Source organism: Chenopodium album, chromosome 4 (assembly GCF_948465745.1).
Source record: "Chenopodium album chromosome 4, dcCheAlbu1.1, whole genome shotgun sequence".
Taxonomy (NCBI): Eukaryota; Viridiplantae; Streptophyta; class Magnoliopsida; order Caryophyllales; family Amaranthaceae; genus Chenopodium; species Chenopodium album.
In genome coordinates, this window is record NC_137837.1 from 78,948,288 (window position 1) to 78,961,720 (window position 13,433).

Here is a 13,433-nt window from a genome sequence, read left to right on the forward strand (position 1 = left end):
GCGATTCTTGTTCGATAAGAGGGTGCACAGACATAAGCCAGAATGCTAAAATCAGTTCCTAGTTTAACCAATTTTGACTTGCTAGTGTTCACCTAACCTGAAGGCTTTGGTAGTTGTCGTTGCGAGACTGCGAATTTTGAATTCTCAGTTTTAATCTGTTATTGATTGCCTTGATTTACTGTAGGTAAAATAAATGACAGCATTGCAAATTGGTGAAATTGACAGTAATTAGTTTACACATTGGAATAATTAGTTTATATTGACTAAAAAGTTGATGGAGATAACTGTTAAGTTCATGAATCTGAAACCTTGGCAACATCATTCTTCTTCATCTATTCTTAACTTGCAAGTGACAACTATTATTTGCTTACTTGCATTCAATTCTGATGACTTAATGATAATCTTAAAGAACAAATTGGTGGGAAAATGACTATAATATAAAGGATAACAGTGATAGATGTTGTTGGCTTGTCCTAGTTCAAAAGTGGATGTTAGCTTAGCTCAAGTAGTATAACTTTGATGCGTAGTTTATTGTATACAACTATACAAGTATATTTAATTTATACACACATTGTTTGAATTATGCGAGTTTCCATAGTATTCCCTATAGAATAGGCGCGGTGTTCACTTTGTCTATTCTATCCAAAGGCTATGTGCATCTGCCATGCATGTGATTATTAATTCCGAATAGAGGGTGCATATGATTCTATCTAGACACAATAATTTAGACGTAAAAGATTTTGTGTGTCAAATATTTGCAATTGTATGTTCTTGTAAGAAACAAAAATGTAAAATGCTCTAAGAATGTAGATACAAACTCTAAAACACAAAAAATTCAGTCTCAAGTAGCACTATCAAGTATCCCAAATCATAACCACAGCAATCACCCCAACTCCCAAAACAACAGCCAAAAACCTATAAAATGGAGTATTTACCCCAACTTTGTTATGAGGAGTATAACCCTTAGCTAACAAATGGTTGATTGAAACATACACAAACACCCCACAAGCAATCCCCATGGATATAGCAAAGATCCAATCAGCCACCGCGCCCTGGGCTGTCTGATCGATGATGATACCTATGGCAACACCAATAGGGCTCGAGATGGCAAATGCAAACGCGTATGATGCACAGGACAGTAAAGGCCTGTCAGGGATCATACGAAGGAGGGCTATAGCCATTGCGATGGCAGCAAAGATTTTGTGTAGGGAGATTGTCCAAAGGGCTTTCCAAGCATCTGCTTTGGTTTCGGATACTCCGATTGCTATGCCTTCAAAGACTGAGTGGAAGCATAAGGCTGTTATTAGGAGGATGGTGTCTCCTAGAGAGCTTGCTGTTGCTAACCTTGCATTGGCAAAGTGGTTAGTGCTATGACTAGCCTGCATAAGCAAAAAAAATGTATCAAAAGCCGAGGTAAATTGAATTATTCGCCTTCACATAGGTCACATTTAATTTTAATGGTCAAAACTCGTTAAATTTTGAGCATGACTTGTATATACTATACCTCAGAATGATTTGTTGAATTTGTATGCTGGTTGGTTTTCTGATTTGGAAGTCCCTCTGCTATCAAAAAACATTAAAACATTAGAAATCTGGAAGTTTATACTAGTATTAACTAACATGTTAAAACATTATATTGAAACTTTTATACAAACATATTAATTGAAGCATGTAAATAAAGTTTTTTTTTTTTGGTTGAGAAAATTATGGTCAATTGCTTCAAGATTGAGCTTTTCCTCTCCTATACTGAAAATCATTACAAAAAAAATAAAAACCTCATGATCATGGAATTCTTGTTCCTACAGTAAATTATTTACTTGTATCAACTAACGACCCAAATTCTGCGCTAAAATCACGCACTTTTACTCCTAAGTCACAATTCAGACCAAAATTAATAAAAAAGTTTTTATATGAAAGACAGTAGACTCTTGTTTTAAGGAAAAAAAACGTATTAAGGTACACGCGGATGCATGTAAGAATTCTTTCAACATGGGCGAATTCGAACACATGTAATCTCAATGGATATATCTTTTAAAAACACCCTAAAAATTCCCAATACAACACAAGTACCTATACAAACGTCGTACTAATCATTTTTTGAACGAGTCTAACAATCATATGTACGCAACTTTACCTTCATCAGAACTAAACTAACTAAACTAAACTAAAACGACAACCAAAAACCGAAAACCAAACATCAAATTACACACATAAAAATAAAAACAAACATACCTTCAATCCCATTATTGTTGGAGTGAGAAGCTTGAATGTTACTCTTTCTAAAAACATAGGTAATGACACAATCAGCCAACAAAGTAAGCAAATACCCAAAACAAGCCAACATAAAAGCAAAAGGGTATTCTTTTTCAGTCAAATCTTGAAAAGTTTCATTTGCATCACTCAAAAAATGCATCAACGCAGTTCCCAAGAAAACTCCTCCAGCAAATTGAGTTCCTAGGACCAAAAACGCGTCGTTCCATTTCAAAAAATATGGGGAAATACCCCCTATAAAAGTCCCTAAGAAAATTATTATGAGACACCATATTTTTACTATGATTAGTGATTTTTCTCTGAGATTGGGATGATTGGACGGTGTTGATGTGTCCGGATCTTGGTGGCCACTGTGGGCTGCGATGCAGGGGATTATTATTGTGATGATAAGAAGAAGAAGAGGAGAGAGAAAGTTGGTGGTTTTGGTAGTCATTTTTGGTGGAGAATTGGAGAGAGAAATTAAATTGATTTTGTTTGGTTTTTATAAGTTGATCACGTGAGTTTTTTGTACTGCAAAGAAAGGACAAATTTAGATTAGTGGTACTACAATCTTTGTAAAGTAGCTTAATAGGTGATTAATAAATAATAATGTTTAGTTTATACACTCGAGTGCTTGATAGTGTATGTAATGGAGGGTGCACCATTAGCATTGTGCACTTAAACCCGCCCAAGTGTAACGTATAATTTGATTATGAGGATCATTGCAATGACTTTTTAGTCTGAATGAGTTTAAAAGGGTGATTCGAACATGTGACTAATTGTACACAGGCCTGGCCATCGGTCTTTGTCATTAAGCTAAAACCTTGTTGGTGGGGTTAGTTTAATGTGGAAAGAAGATTAGTGTGATAATTAGTGTGAGAATTTAGAGATTAATATGTTGGGTAGTACAATGATAGGGGAGTTTAGGAAAGAAGAAAAGAGTACTGCATTAATGTATAGTATTGGTTGCAATTAATTAGTTGGCACTTTTGACAACAAATATTTCAACAATATACTTTTCTAAGAAATTGCGTGATCAAGTATGAGGGTCAAGGATTCATATTCTAGGTTGATGATGTTCAAGTGTCTGCGTCAAATTTGTTTGGAAGGTACTTCATCACAAAAAAATTGATTAATGATATTGGTATAAATATGGTGTGATGAGTAAATGTAACATGTTTTGAGAAAAAAGATGGAAAATGCAACATGAATTTCTTTGCTTTAGAATAAGTTATGTTACAACATAATTTAGTTCGTGTTATTTTATGAGAACGAAGTTGTAAGGTGTTAGGATTATTTTCTAACCATCAAAATTGACACAGTTCTTTTTTGTACAAATAGTATTCCGTAGATGATCTATTCAATAATATGAGACGACCAGACGTTATGTTTAGCCTATATATAGATTACTCGTTACTCAGTACTCATTTACGGTGATTTCATGTAAAAGTAGATATTGTGTGACATAAAAATAGTTTATTGATCAAAGTAAGGTGGCTAAGCTATTACGCCTATTATATAAGCACAAATAGTTGAACCGCTGTTGTTGCAGTTGGTATCAATTGATGGCTTTTACCACCTACCCTAACAGAACTACTAGAACTATTAGAAGTAAACACGAAAATATCCAACCGATTATAGGTTGACTTACTGACTTACTTCAATATAGTCTGACAAGTTAAACATAGTGAAAGTAACAACTAAAGAGATGTTCTCTTAATCTCTTTAATTGATTTATATTAATCCAACTTGACTTCTGACGATTAAATTTATGTATTAGTATGAGTTATGTTGTGCATCGACACAATAGAGAACTTGTATAAGTCAATTATTCTTTTAATATGGTTGTAAACTTGTAATAATACAACACCATACAATCTTGCTTCAGTTATTATAAGCATATAAGAAAAACGTAGTTTAAATTAAATGAACATATCGTAGTTACACTAATATTGAGATCGATAAACATATCATCATAACCTTGACTTATAAGCCAAATGAGTGGTTTATATTTGTAGTTTTGGAGCATATAAGTGTTGAAAGAAATGTCAAACAAACGAGTCACTTACGCAACGTAGCGTTGCCTTTACGTTGTATTGTTGCTGTTTGTCTCATTTGGAGTGTTGGTGTTACTTCATGTAGGGCATCAGATTCTAAGATGTAGCTTATCACTCTTCAAAGCCAGAGTTATCTAAGAGTTTGAAAATTCTAAGGATTAGACTTGGATATTTTCTGTCCCCTCCCAAAAAAAAAAAAAAAAAAGATGTCCATTAATTTTCAGGTGATCTAGTGAACCTTGAAAAATTATGGGATAGGGATAATGGAAAATGGTCAAAAACTCAAAATGGGCCGAGTTTAGCCACAAATTGTGCCCAAAATTAGTAAATTGGGCTGGGCCGACTTTCAAGCCTAATGCAAAAAAGCACAAAATTGTGTACCCAAAAATCAGCGCGTAGAAATGACTTGTTTATTCGATTAATTTTCGGATCTAACCTTGCTCCGATACCATGACAAATTTGGGTGAAAGAGATTAATAGAATGGTTTGATTTTTTTTTGTTTTAGGTAGATATTATTCTCCTAATAATATCAATATGCACAATATTTTCAATACCTCATATCTCTAATAAAAATACACTTATTTTGTTTGAACTCTATTACATGTATAAGTTGTATTAATATATTTTGTCCAATATATATTGTGTCAAAAAAATATATATATTTTGTCCAAAATAAGTCGAACAAAATAAGATCTTATAATCTAGTATTGAGCCGACCAAATGTGGTGTTGGGATGTTGGGAGACTTGGGACCAAGGAAGTACATTCGAAATGGGTTCTAGATTATATTAAGAGCCTAATTCAAGAGCCTAAGCTTGTAATGGTACACTAGTACAGTTGCTCATATTGATCTTCATTAGTCTGTACGTACTTTTGTTTCCTTATCATTGTATATTTGTATGTTATCTTGTTCTTTTCCAAGTTATCTTAAGAGGATAAACTAATTAAAGACGTATATTTAGGTCTGATATTAGTTGATTATGATTTATAAAATCCTATAATTAATTAAATTAGGACCGGTTTCTTAAGGTCTAATTATTTAAATCAAGATAGGCAAGGTTTACATTATACGGAGTACTTGATCAGTTTGCTACACAAAAACAAATCTATTCATTCTAGTTACAATTTACTAGCAAAAAAATTACAAGAAATGATCAATCTAGTACAGGAACAAGAAAGAAAACATAAAAATCAGTCCATTTATTTTACAAAGTACTAGTTTATTTGATCAATTAGTTCCTCCTTGTCACACTTCTCCTTCTTCTTCTTCTGCCAAAATGCCTTTCAGAAAACTGTAATGCAGCAAGCTCCATCATGAAAGCTAGTTTTGCTAGCCAAAACGGCTTTCCGATTGACAGCATATAGTATCCCCATGCCATCCCTACAACTGTACCACAACCATACCCCATCAGTATGATTTCCCATTCTGATAATAAGCCTGCTTCATCTCTGAAGTCGTCTTCATTACTGTCGTCAGACTCATCTTCAGGTTTTAACTGTCCATCTCCTCCTCGGTTTGACAGTGGGAATCCATATAATCCAAGGTTTCCCCTGTAGGAATCCTCTGAAAATGTATTGAAGTTGTTTACATGAGGAATCGGTCCCACCAGCTGGTTGTCTGATACATTGAAGACTCCTAAAGATGTTAAACTTCCAAACTCTTCAGGGATTTTTCCTGTGAACATATTGTCAGAAAGGTCCATTGAGTTGAGCAGCTTCAAGTTGCCTAATGATACAGGGAGGTGTCTTGTAAGGCGGTTGTGTGAGAGGTTAAGGCCGTGTATTGAGACCAACTCCCCGATACAATCAGGAATCTCACCACTGAATACATTGTTTGACAGATCAAAAGTCGCGAGTGTGGTGATGATCTTCTCATATCTTCTATCTACACCACCAAATGACAGTACAATGGAGTAATTATATCCATCGCGAAGTGAGTTGCTTACTGGTGCCCCCATGTACTTAGGACTACCACTCCCACTGTACACACTGATATTCATCATTGCTCGAAAACTTCTTATATATGTTGCTGGTATTTTTCCTCTGAAATTGTTACCAGAGAGGTCGAGGATCTGCAGCATGGGAAAAAGGCCGCGTTCTGCTTTTGAGTCTGTTATAGAGCCATTGAGCCTGTTGGAGCTCATATCCAGGACTTGAATCTGAGGTAGAGTATGCAACCAATACGGAAATTCATCCTTTAACTGGTTGCTTCTAAGATTCACCAACTGTAAGTTTGTGCAGTTGGCCAAAGACCGCGGCACCAACCCCTGCAGCAAGTTGCTGCTCAAGTCTAGAAACTGCAAGCTACTGCACTTGGAAAAAGTTGAAGGTAGGGATCCATGAATGTTATTCGAGCCTAGATTCAACACGACAAGGTCATCACTGATATTTCCCAAACAATGTGGGAATTCACCACCTAAGCTGTTATTAGACAAATCAAGAAGTCTAAGGGAAGTTAATGTGCATATTGAAGGATCAATTACGCCTGTGAAGTTGTTATTTGAAGTGGCGAACCAGAAAGTGGTGGCGGATGGTAATGGAAGTGGACCGTGTAGCAGATTAGAACTGACATCGATAAACAACAAATTGTTCCAAGGAAGGTTTGCTAGACTTCCTGTCAAAAAGTTGTGAGAAAGGTCTAGATATTCTAAGATGTTATTCCCTACTTGGAAAATCCACTGAGGAATTTCACCTCGAATATTGTTTTTGGACAAGTCTAAATCTTGCAAGAGGGTTTGATTCTGTAATATTTCAGGGAATTCAGTTAAATTGCAAGAAGAAAGTGCTAAAACAGATATTTCAGGCCAGGGGAAGGCGGTCAGATCAACACGAGTATCAGTTCCTGTGGTGCTCACTGATAGCGCGTTATCTGATAAAAGAAGTCCCATAAGGCGTGGGAGCTTAGAAAATATGTCATACAAGTTAACATTGCCAGTGAATTTGTTAGAACGAAAATCAAGATATTCCAAACTCGAACTAGTAATACTAAGAAGGTACTCACCTAAAACACCTGTGAACTGGTTGTTGACTAACACGACGACTTCCAACCTAGGAATGTTCCACACCCAAGCTGGGACGGGTCCATGGAAACCACAGCCTGGTAGTCGCAACACTCTCAGAAGATTGTATTGAGCATGACCGGGTGATGATGGAAGTTTCGAAGAGAAATTGACAAAGGAAAGGTCCAAGTACTGCAGGGGACTTGTCCAGTTATATAGCGCGAAATTGGAGTAAACATCATTGTTTACTCCAACATCAAGGTACTCTAAGTTGGGTAGGTTGAGAATATCAATAGGAAGTTCCTCTTCTAACTGGCAACTACGTAAGTTTAAGTATGTTAACGAAGATAAGTTAGTGATCGATGGAAATACTATCGAATCAAAGGTAGTGTCACCAAGATCAAGTCGTCTCAACTCTGTTAAATTGCTCATGATTGTCTTGAAGCTTGGCATTCGAAGAGTATTCCATGAAAGATCAAGGGTTCTTAATCGAGATAGTTGGCCTATTTCAAGAGGGACTTCACCACTAAAAAATGAACCCGAAAGATTAAGGTGTTTCAAGGACAAAAAGTGTGCAAATTTAGGTGAAATAAGAGATGATGAGAAGTAATTATAGGCAAGGTTAAGGCTCTTAAGGTGATGGAGATCGAAGAGGGTGTTGTTAGCTTCGATAACACTACTAATGATGCCACCATTGCTAATGTCGAGTGAAATCACACGAAAATTTGTTAAATGACATGTTATTCCTTGCCATTCACAACAATCAGTATTCCTCTGCCAAGATGATGTTACACCCATGCTATCCGAGACAAAGGACTCTTTAAATCGAAGCAATGCATTGTAATCGTCGTTGTGACACATGAAGTGTGATGAGTAAGAGGTATTAGAGAAATCGAACGAGGAAGAAACGAGTACAAAAGTTAAAGCATTGCATAGCAAGAAGAAGTAGAAGCACAACAACAAAGCCATTGTAAGTTGATGTGTCTAGCTAAGAAAGTTGCTAATGACTTGATTAATTGTATGATTATAGTGCTAATTAATACTAGAGTAAGATGGACAAGATATTAGATAAAGCAATGTAAACTTAGGATAAAAATAATGTACATGAAATTCAAAGGAAGGTCTGTATGTAAAGACTGTAGAATCTACATTTTCGTTATAATTAAATTAGTTAATAATTAGTTTAAATTAATACTGTATTATGGTTAAAGTGTCAATTCTGAATGCTTAAGTCAATGAGACATTGTATTTTAAGTTATACTAGGCTTATAAAAATTGTATTTTAGCAAATTTTTTATATATGGAGTAAGTAATTAAATTATTAATGATCATGAAACGAATAATGTAACCTTTTTGGATTATGTATCATAAAATTTGATATTATCAATTAACTTATACTAAAAGCGAATCTAAAATGACACTTGTCACAATCTCATTAACAATTTTCCCGTCCATTTTACTTTCCGTTTTTACGCAGATTCTTTAAGGAAGTCATTTTATAGTAGTTTAAAATATCTTTCTTTCAATTAAAATTCTTAACAATAATAATTCTCCATACAAACCCAATGAACTAATATATTTTTACATATAAGTAGTCTTTTATTTGGTATTATTTTTGTAAAAAAAATGAGGTAATTATTACTAAACAATACTGCTATATATTATTTTAGTCTTTGATAATACTATTAACTTTTTTTTCTTCCAATTTTGTTACTTTTGCAATAATGTTTAATTCAATTAAAAATAAAATCATTTTGTTACGATATATATTTATACACACTTTATTTTCTACTCTTAAAAGTCGTATCAATACTAACCCAGCATGTGCGGGTACTATCCTTAGAATTTTTTTACAAAAAATAAAAACTTCAAAGTCCTTTTTTTTTTTTTAAATCAAGTTTAAGTGTCACTAATCTTGACATTAATAGATTTACATATAAAATTAAAGTTATATTTATTTTTGAATTAGTATTATGAGTTTAATTTTTTTATAAAATTCAATGCAATAACTCTTTATAAAATTTAATAATAACCGTGCATTGCACATGACTTAAACTAGTTATAGACTAATAGCAAATGTTAGTTCACTTTTATTTTAATTATGATTTTAAGTATTTTAATATATACGATGTAAACATATGCTAAAATCACCTAACTTGACATTATATTATTCGTCTGTTATCCACCAAATTTCTTCTTTATCACCATAATTGCCGCTTAATGGTCTTTATTAATAAAAGACGTACAGTCCACCTCAAATATTAAATTTGTTTCATGTTTTTAGATCTAAACCACTTATTAATTATTGACAAACTAAGGTGGTAAAGGGGTCGTTTGAGTGTATTGTATACCATACATTTCAATTAGAGTAAAAATCAAGATATATTATTTATAATTAAGTGTTGAAAATATTTATATACACCCGGGTGTAGGATGCACCAGAAATTATTTTTTGCTCATTAAACATTTTTAGTAAAATAAGCAAAAAAAAAAAAAAAAAAAAAAAAAAAAAAAAAACACCTTGATGTACCATACACCCGGGGCGGGTGTATGTGTATATAACAATCATTATGTAAAGTGAGCTTAGATCTAGTTTTTAATTTGCACTAAAGTAGCCAAGTTCAAACCCTTATACTCTAGGAAGAACATACTTAACTCCATGCATGTCGTAAACTACACCTGAAAATTAAGAACACCATATATACTTATTCTTCAAAAATCTTTAGTATCTCCAACCAATATTACAACAATATTTTCTCTTATATTTCGAATTATTTAATTATGATAATTAACATCTTACATACCATTATAGAAGGTTATATATGTTTTAGGCTGGCACTTTGGGATGAGAATTCCCTTACCCTTTTTCCCATTCATAAAGTGTCATTCCTACTAACTCAAATGTGGGATTTGTGAGAGATTTCGCTTCTCTATCCCAACCAAAAGAAATGTTGTAGTAAGGGTCTGTTCACTTCAGCTTAATTTCAGTTCAATTCAGTATAGCTTCAATAAGTTAAGTTCAACCAAGCTCCTAATTTCCTTCTCTCATAAAATATTCATTTCAGCTCAGTTCAGTTCCAATCAATTCAGTTCAATTCAATTCAATTCATTAAATATAAACAGACCCTAAATAATTTAAAAGTTCAAAATTTAGAGAAATTCTCTATCTCTAAATATTTAAGTATGATAATAAATTATTTTATTGAAACCAACATTGACCCTTATTTTATAGTCCAACATCCGCGTGCCACGATATGCAAATACGTACGGTTGGCGTTTTTAGGATGTTCAAAACTTGCAACTACTTCCAATCTTCCATAACTAGTAAATTGGCCAACAAGCATGGGAAACACAGAAGAATAATCTAGAATCACTTGAAGTATATTTCACCGTTTCAAGTATGAACATAAAAAAGTTGTCACGAGAATTCACACGCAAACGTCAATTTAAATTAATATTTACACAATTTTATGTCACAATTGACAAACATAAAACCGCCTGAATAATAAGTTTCCAACACTCAATAATTTCCAGGCCATCTCCCATAACTCTAGCTGTCACACTTGTGACTTGATCATAAACCAACCATAGAATACACTGTATATACAATTATATCAATTTTATATTATTATAATAATTGAATAAATATCATACAATTTATTACTTGCATTTCAAGCAATTATTATTATATCAAAAAATGAAAAATATCTTGTGATGGAAAACAACTCACACAATACAAGTCATGCCCTAATAATTAATTGTAACAACTCACCTCCTCTATAAATAAGAGCCATTTCTCTCTTCTAACTTGGTTTAAAACAATCCTCTCAAAAATCTTCACCTTCTATTTTTCCAAAGAGTTATGGCAATGAATTGGGTAGTCAATTATGCTATGCCTCACCTCATAACACAATCCGTTGTGTACCCAAACCACGACCTTAAAGATCGTAAAAAATCAATAGATACTGAGAAACCTTATAATACTAAGAGCGATGGGATAACAGAAGATTTTCAAATGCCTCTTCATTATCCGAGGTATACAAAGGAAGATTACGAGAAGATGGAGGAACGACGTGTAGATATGCTACTAAGGCAATATGGACTTGAGAATCATGTCAAGGGTAGCCTTGATGAGAAGAGGAGCTTTGCTATGGGTACCTTCTTGTGGCCTGATCAACTTTAAATTCAATTTTGATAACTCTATAATTTAGCAAAAATATATACTTCGCATTTGAAATGGGCCTGAATAAATTACTATTAGACTGATGACTCATGTGATGAGTTGTTAGTATTGTTATTATTATTCAAATTTCAAATCCTAATATGATGTTAGTTGTGTGCGGTATTAGTAACTTAATTATAAGTTATAAATCGATCAATTAGTTGTTGTAATTTTACATTTTAATGTGAAATCGAAATCAATACTGCTTGTTTCATATCAAATTATTATTCCGTAATATATTGGTATAGTACTCTTTATAAAACTATAAATTAGATTATTTTGTACTAGGATAGGCTAATTTCCATCGATCGTTTAATTATTGGCAGCAAACAACAAACCAAAAAATGAGAACATAATGAACGGAAAAGTTGACATTTTGCAATTTCAAACTAACTTCGTCAAGTAAATTAGTTTTGAACTCGTAATCTAAACGGTTTAGCAAATGTAATTTTTTTTTTTTTAGTGACTAGTGGTACTAGTATATTTTACCATTTTAGTGTAATTGGATTTCTTGGCAATATATTTTGCGAAATTTGTCGAGCCTTAATGAATTTTGACGAGCTCAACAATAAAAAAACACATATAAACCATTACGTCGAGGTGAGGTGGTTTGTATTATTACTCTTACTCAAAAGACATAGAGCGAGTAAACTAACACACAGGTCACATACTACAACAACAACAAAAAAGACTGCACAAAAAATACATACTTCCTCCGTTTTTTAGTTGATGTTTCTTTAGTCACATTTGCTAATGCACAATTTTAACCATTCATATCTTTAGCTACCGATAAGCAAAAATTATGAAAAGTAGATATTTTGAAAATATATATCATGACGAATCTCACAAGATTCCACATGACTATATTTTTTATTAAGTACAAATTAAAACAGGTCAAAGAAAAGTGTGTAAATAATGTTATTCAAAACGTGTCAACTAAAAAAACGGAGGTAGTATATCGTAATAGAAATCCAATAATAAAAAATTATAAAGATTGCACCAAAAAATTAATTCACATTATTAAATTAATTTATATTTATTCCATGACTTTTTATGTTAAAATTTGTCATGCTTAAAGCTTACAATCTTCATGAACCAAACCTCCATACAAGATTTTGTTATAATCTCTACCGCACTACGAATTGCAAAAAACAGAGTGAAAACAAAATTAATCTACTAGAAAGCTCTTGAAGTTAAATGTATCTTCCATAATGTTCCAAATGTCACACTTTATTTTTAAAAACCATAATCTGCCGTATTATATTATCACACATTGATTACTTCTAATTCACGTATAAAATACACGGGATATATAAGAAAAAATATATTTAAAATATAGAAAATTGATTTTGATGTTGTAACTTATATACTTGGGCTGCAATGGTCGGTTTTATACTGGTCGGCTCTGTTGAACCTAGCTTAGCTTTGCTCTAGTAAGTATTAATAATGTGCTTACACTTATTCTGTCGTGCTTACACCTGCTCTACATATGATATTCCCTGAAAATAGTATAGTGCACCCGGGTGCACCATGCGCATGGTGCACCCGGAAAGAACATTAGACATATTTTAAAGAACATGGGCAAAAAAAAGAACATGCTAGTGTTAGAAAAAAAAAACATACTCCCTATGTTTGACAAAAGAATATGTTTGTGTTTGACAAGAACATGACATTACAAAGAACATAAAGTCTTTAAAAAAAGAACATGTTATTTTTCATGGTTATTTAGGTGTTGAACGTGTTTAAAGAACATTATATTTGACAAAAAAGAACATGTTCGTGTTTGACAAAGATGTAGGTGATCATTGGGTGGGCCGGGCCAAGGTTAAAAAATCAGCTCACTTCTTGGGTCGGGCCAAATTTTGGGCCGAAGTTATTGTGCCCAAAATTGTCCGGCCATGCAGG

The 13,433-nt window shown here is 33.1% G+C and overlaps 2 protein-coding genes across 3 annotated transcripts; both read right to left on the reverse strand.

Annotated features, from left to right (window-relative positions):
• Positions 1–723: 723 nt before the first annotated feature.
• LOC145629452 (zinc transporter 11-like) lies at positions 724–2,730 on the reverse strand. Of its 2 annotated transcripts, none has more exons than XM_081682059.1 (3): positions 2,233–2,730; positions 1,505–1,560; positions 724–1,379 (listed from the first exon to the last, which is right to left on the reverse strand). In XM_081682059.1, the coding sequence occupies exons 1-3, from the start codon at positions 2,702–2,704 to the stop codon at positions 855–857; spliced, it is 1,053 nt and encodes a 350-aa protein (XP_081538185.1). In that variant the 5' UTR covers positions 2,705–2,730; the 3' UTR covers positions 724–854. The 2 variants fall into 2 exon arrangements, with proteins under 2 accessions (XP_081538185.1, XP_081538184.1); XM_081682058.1 differs by having other exon boundaries at positions 1,505–1,563.
• A 2,809-nt stretch (positions 2,731–5,539) lies between these two features.
• Positions 5,540–8,275, reverse strand: LOC145628300 (receptor-like protein 6). Its single transcript, XM_081680590.1, has one exon. The coding sequence runs from the start codon at positions 8,273–8,275 to the stop codon at positions 5,540–5,542; it is 2,736 nt and encodes a 911-aa protein (XP_081536716.1).
• Positions 8,276–13,433: the final 5,158 nt, after the last annotated feature.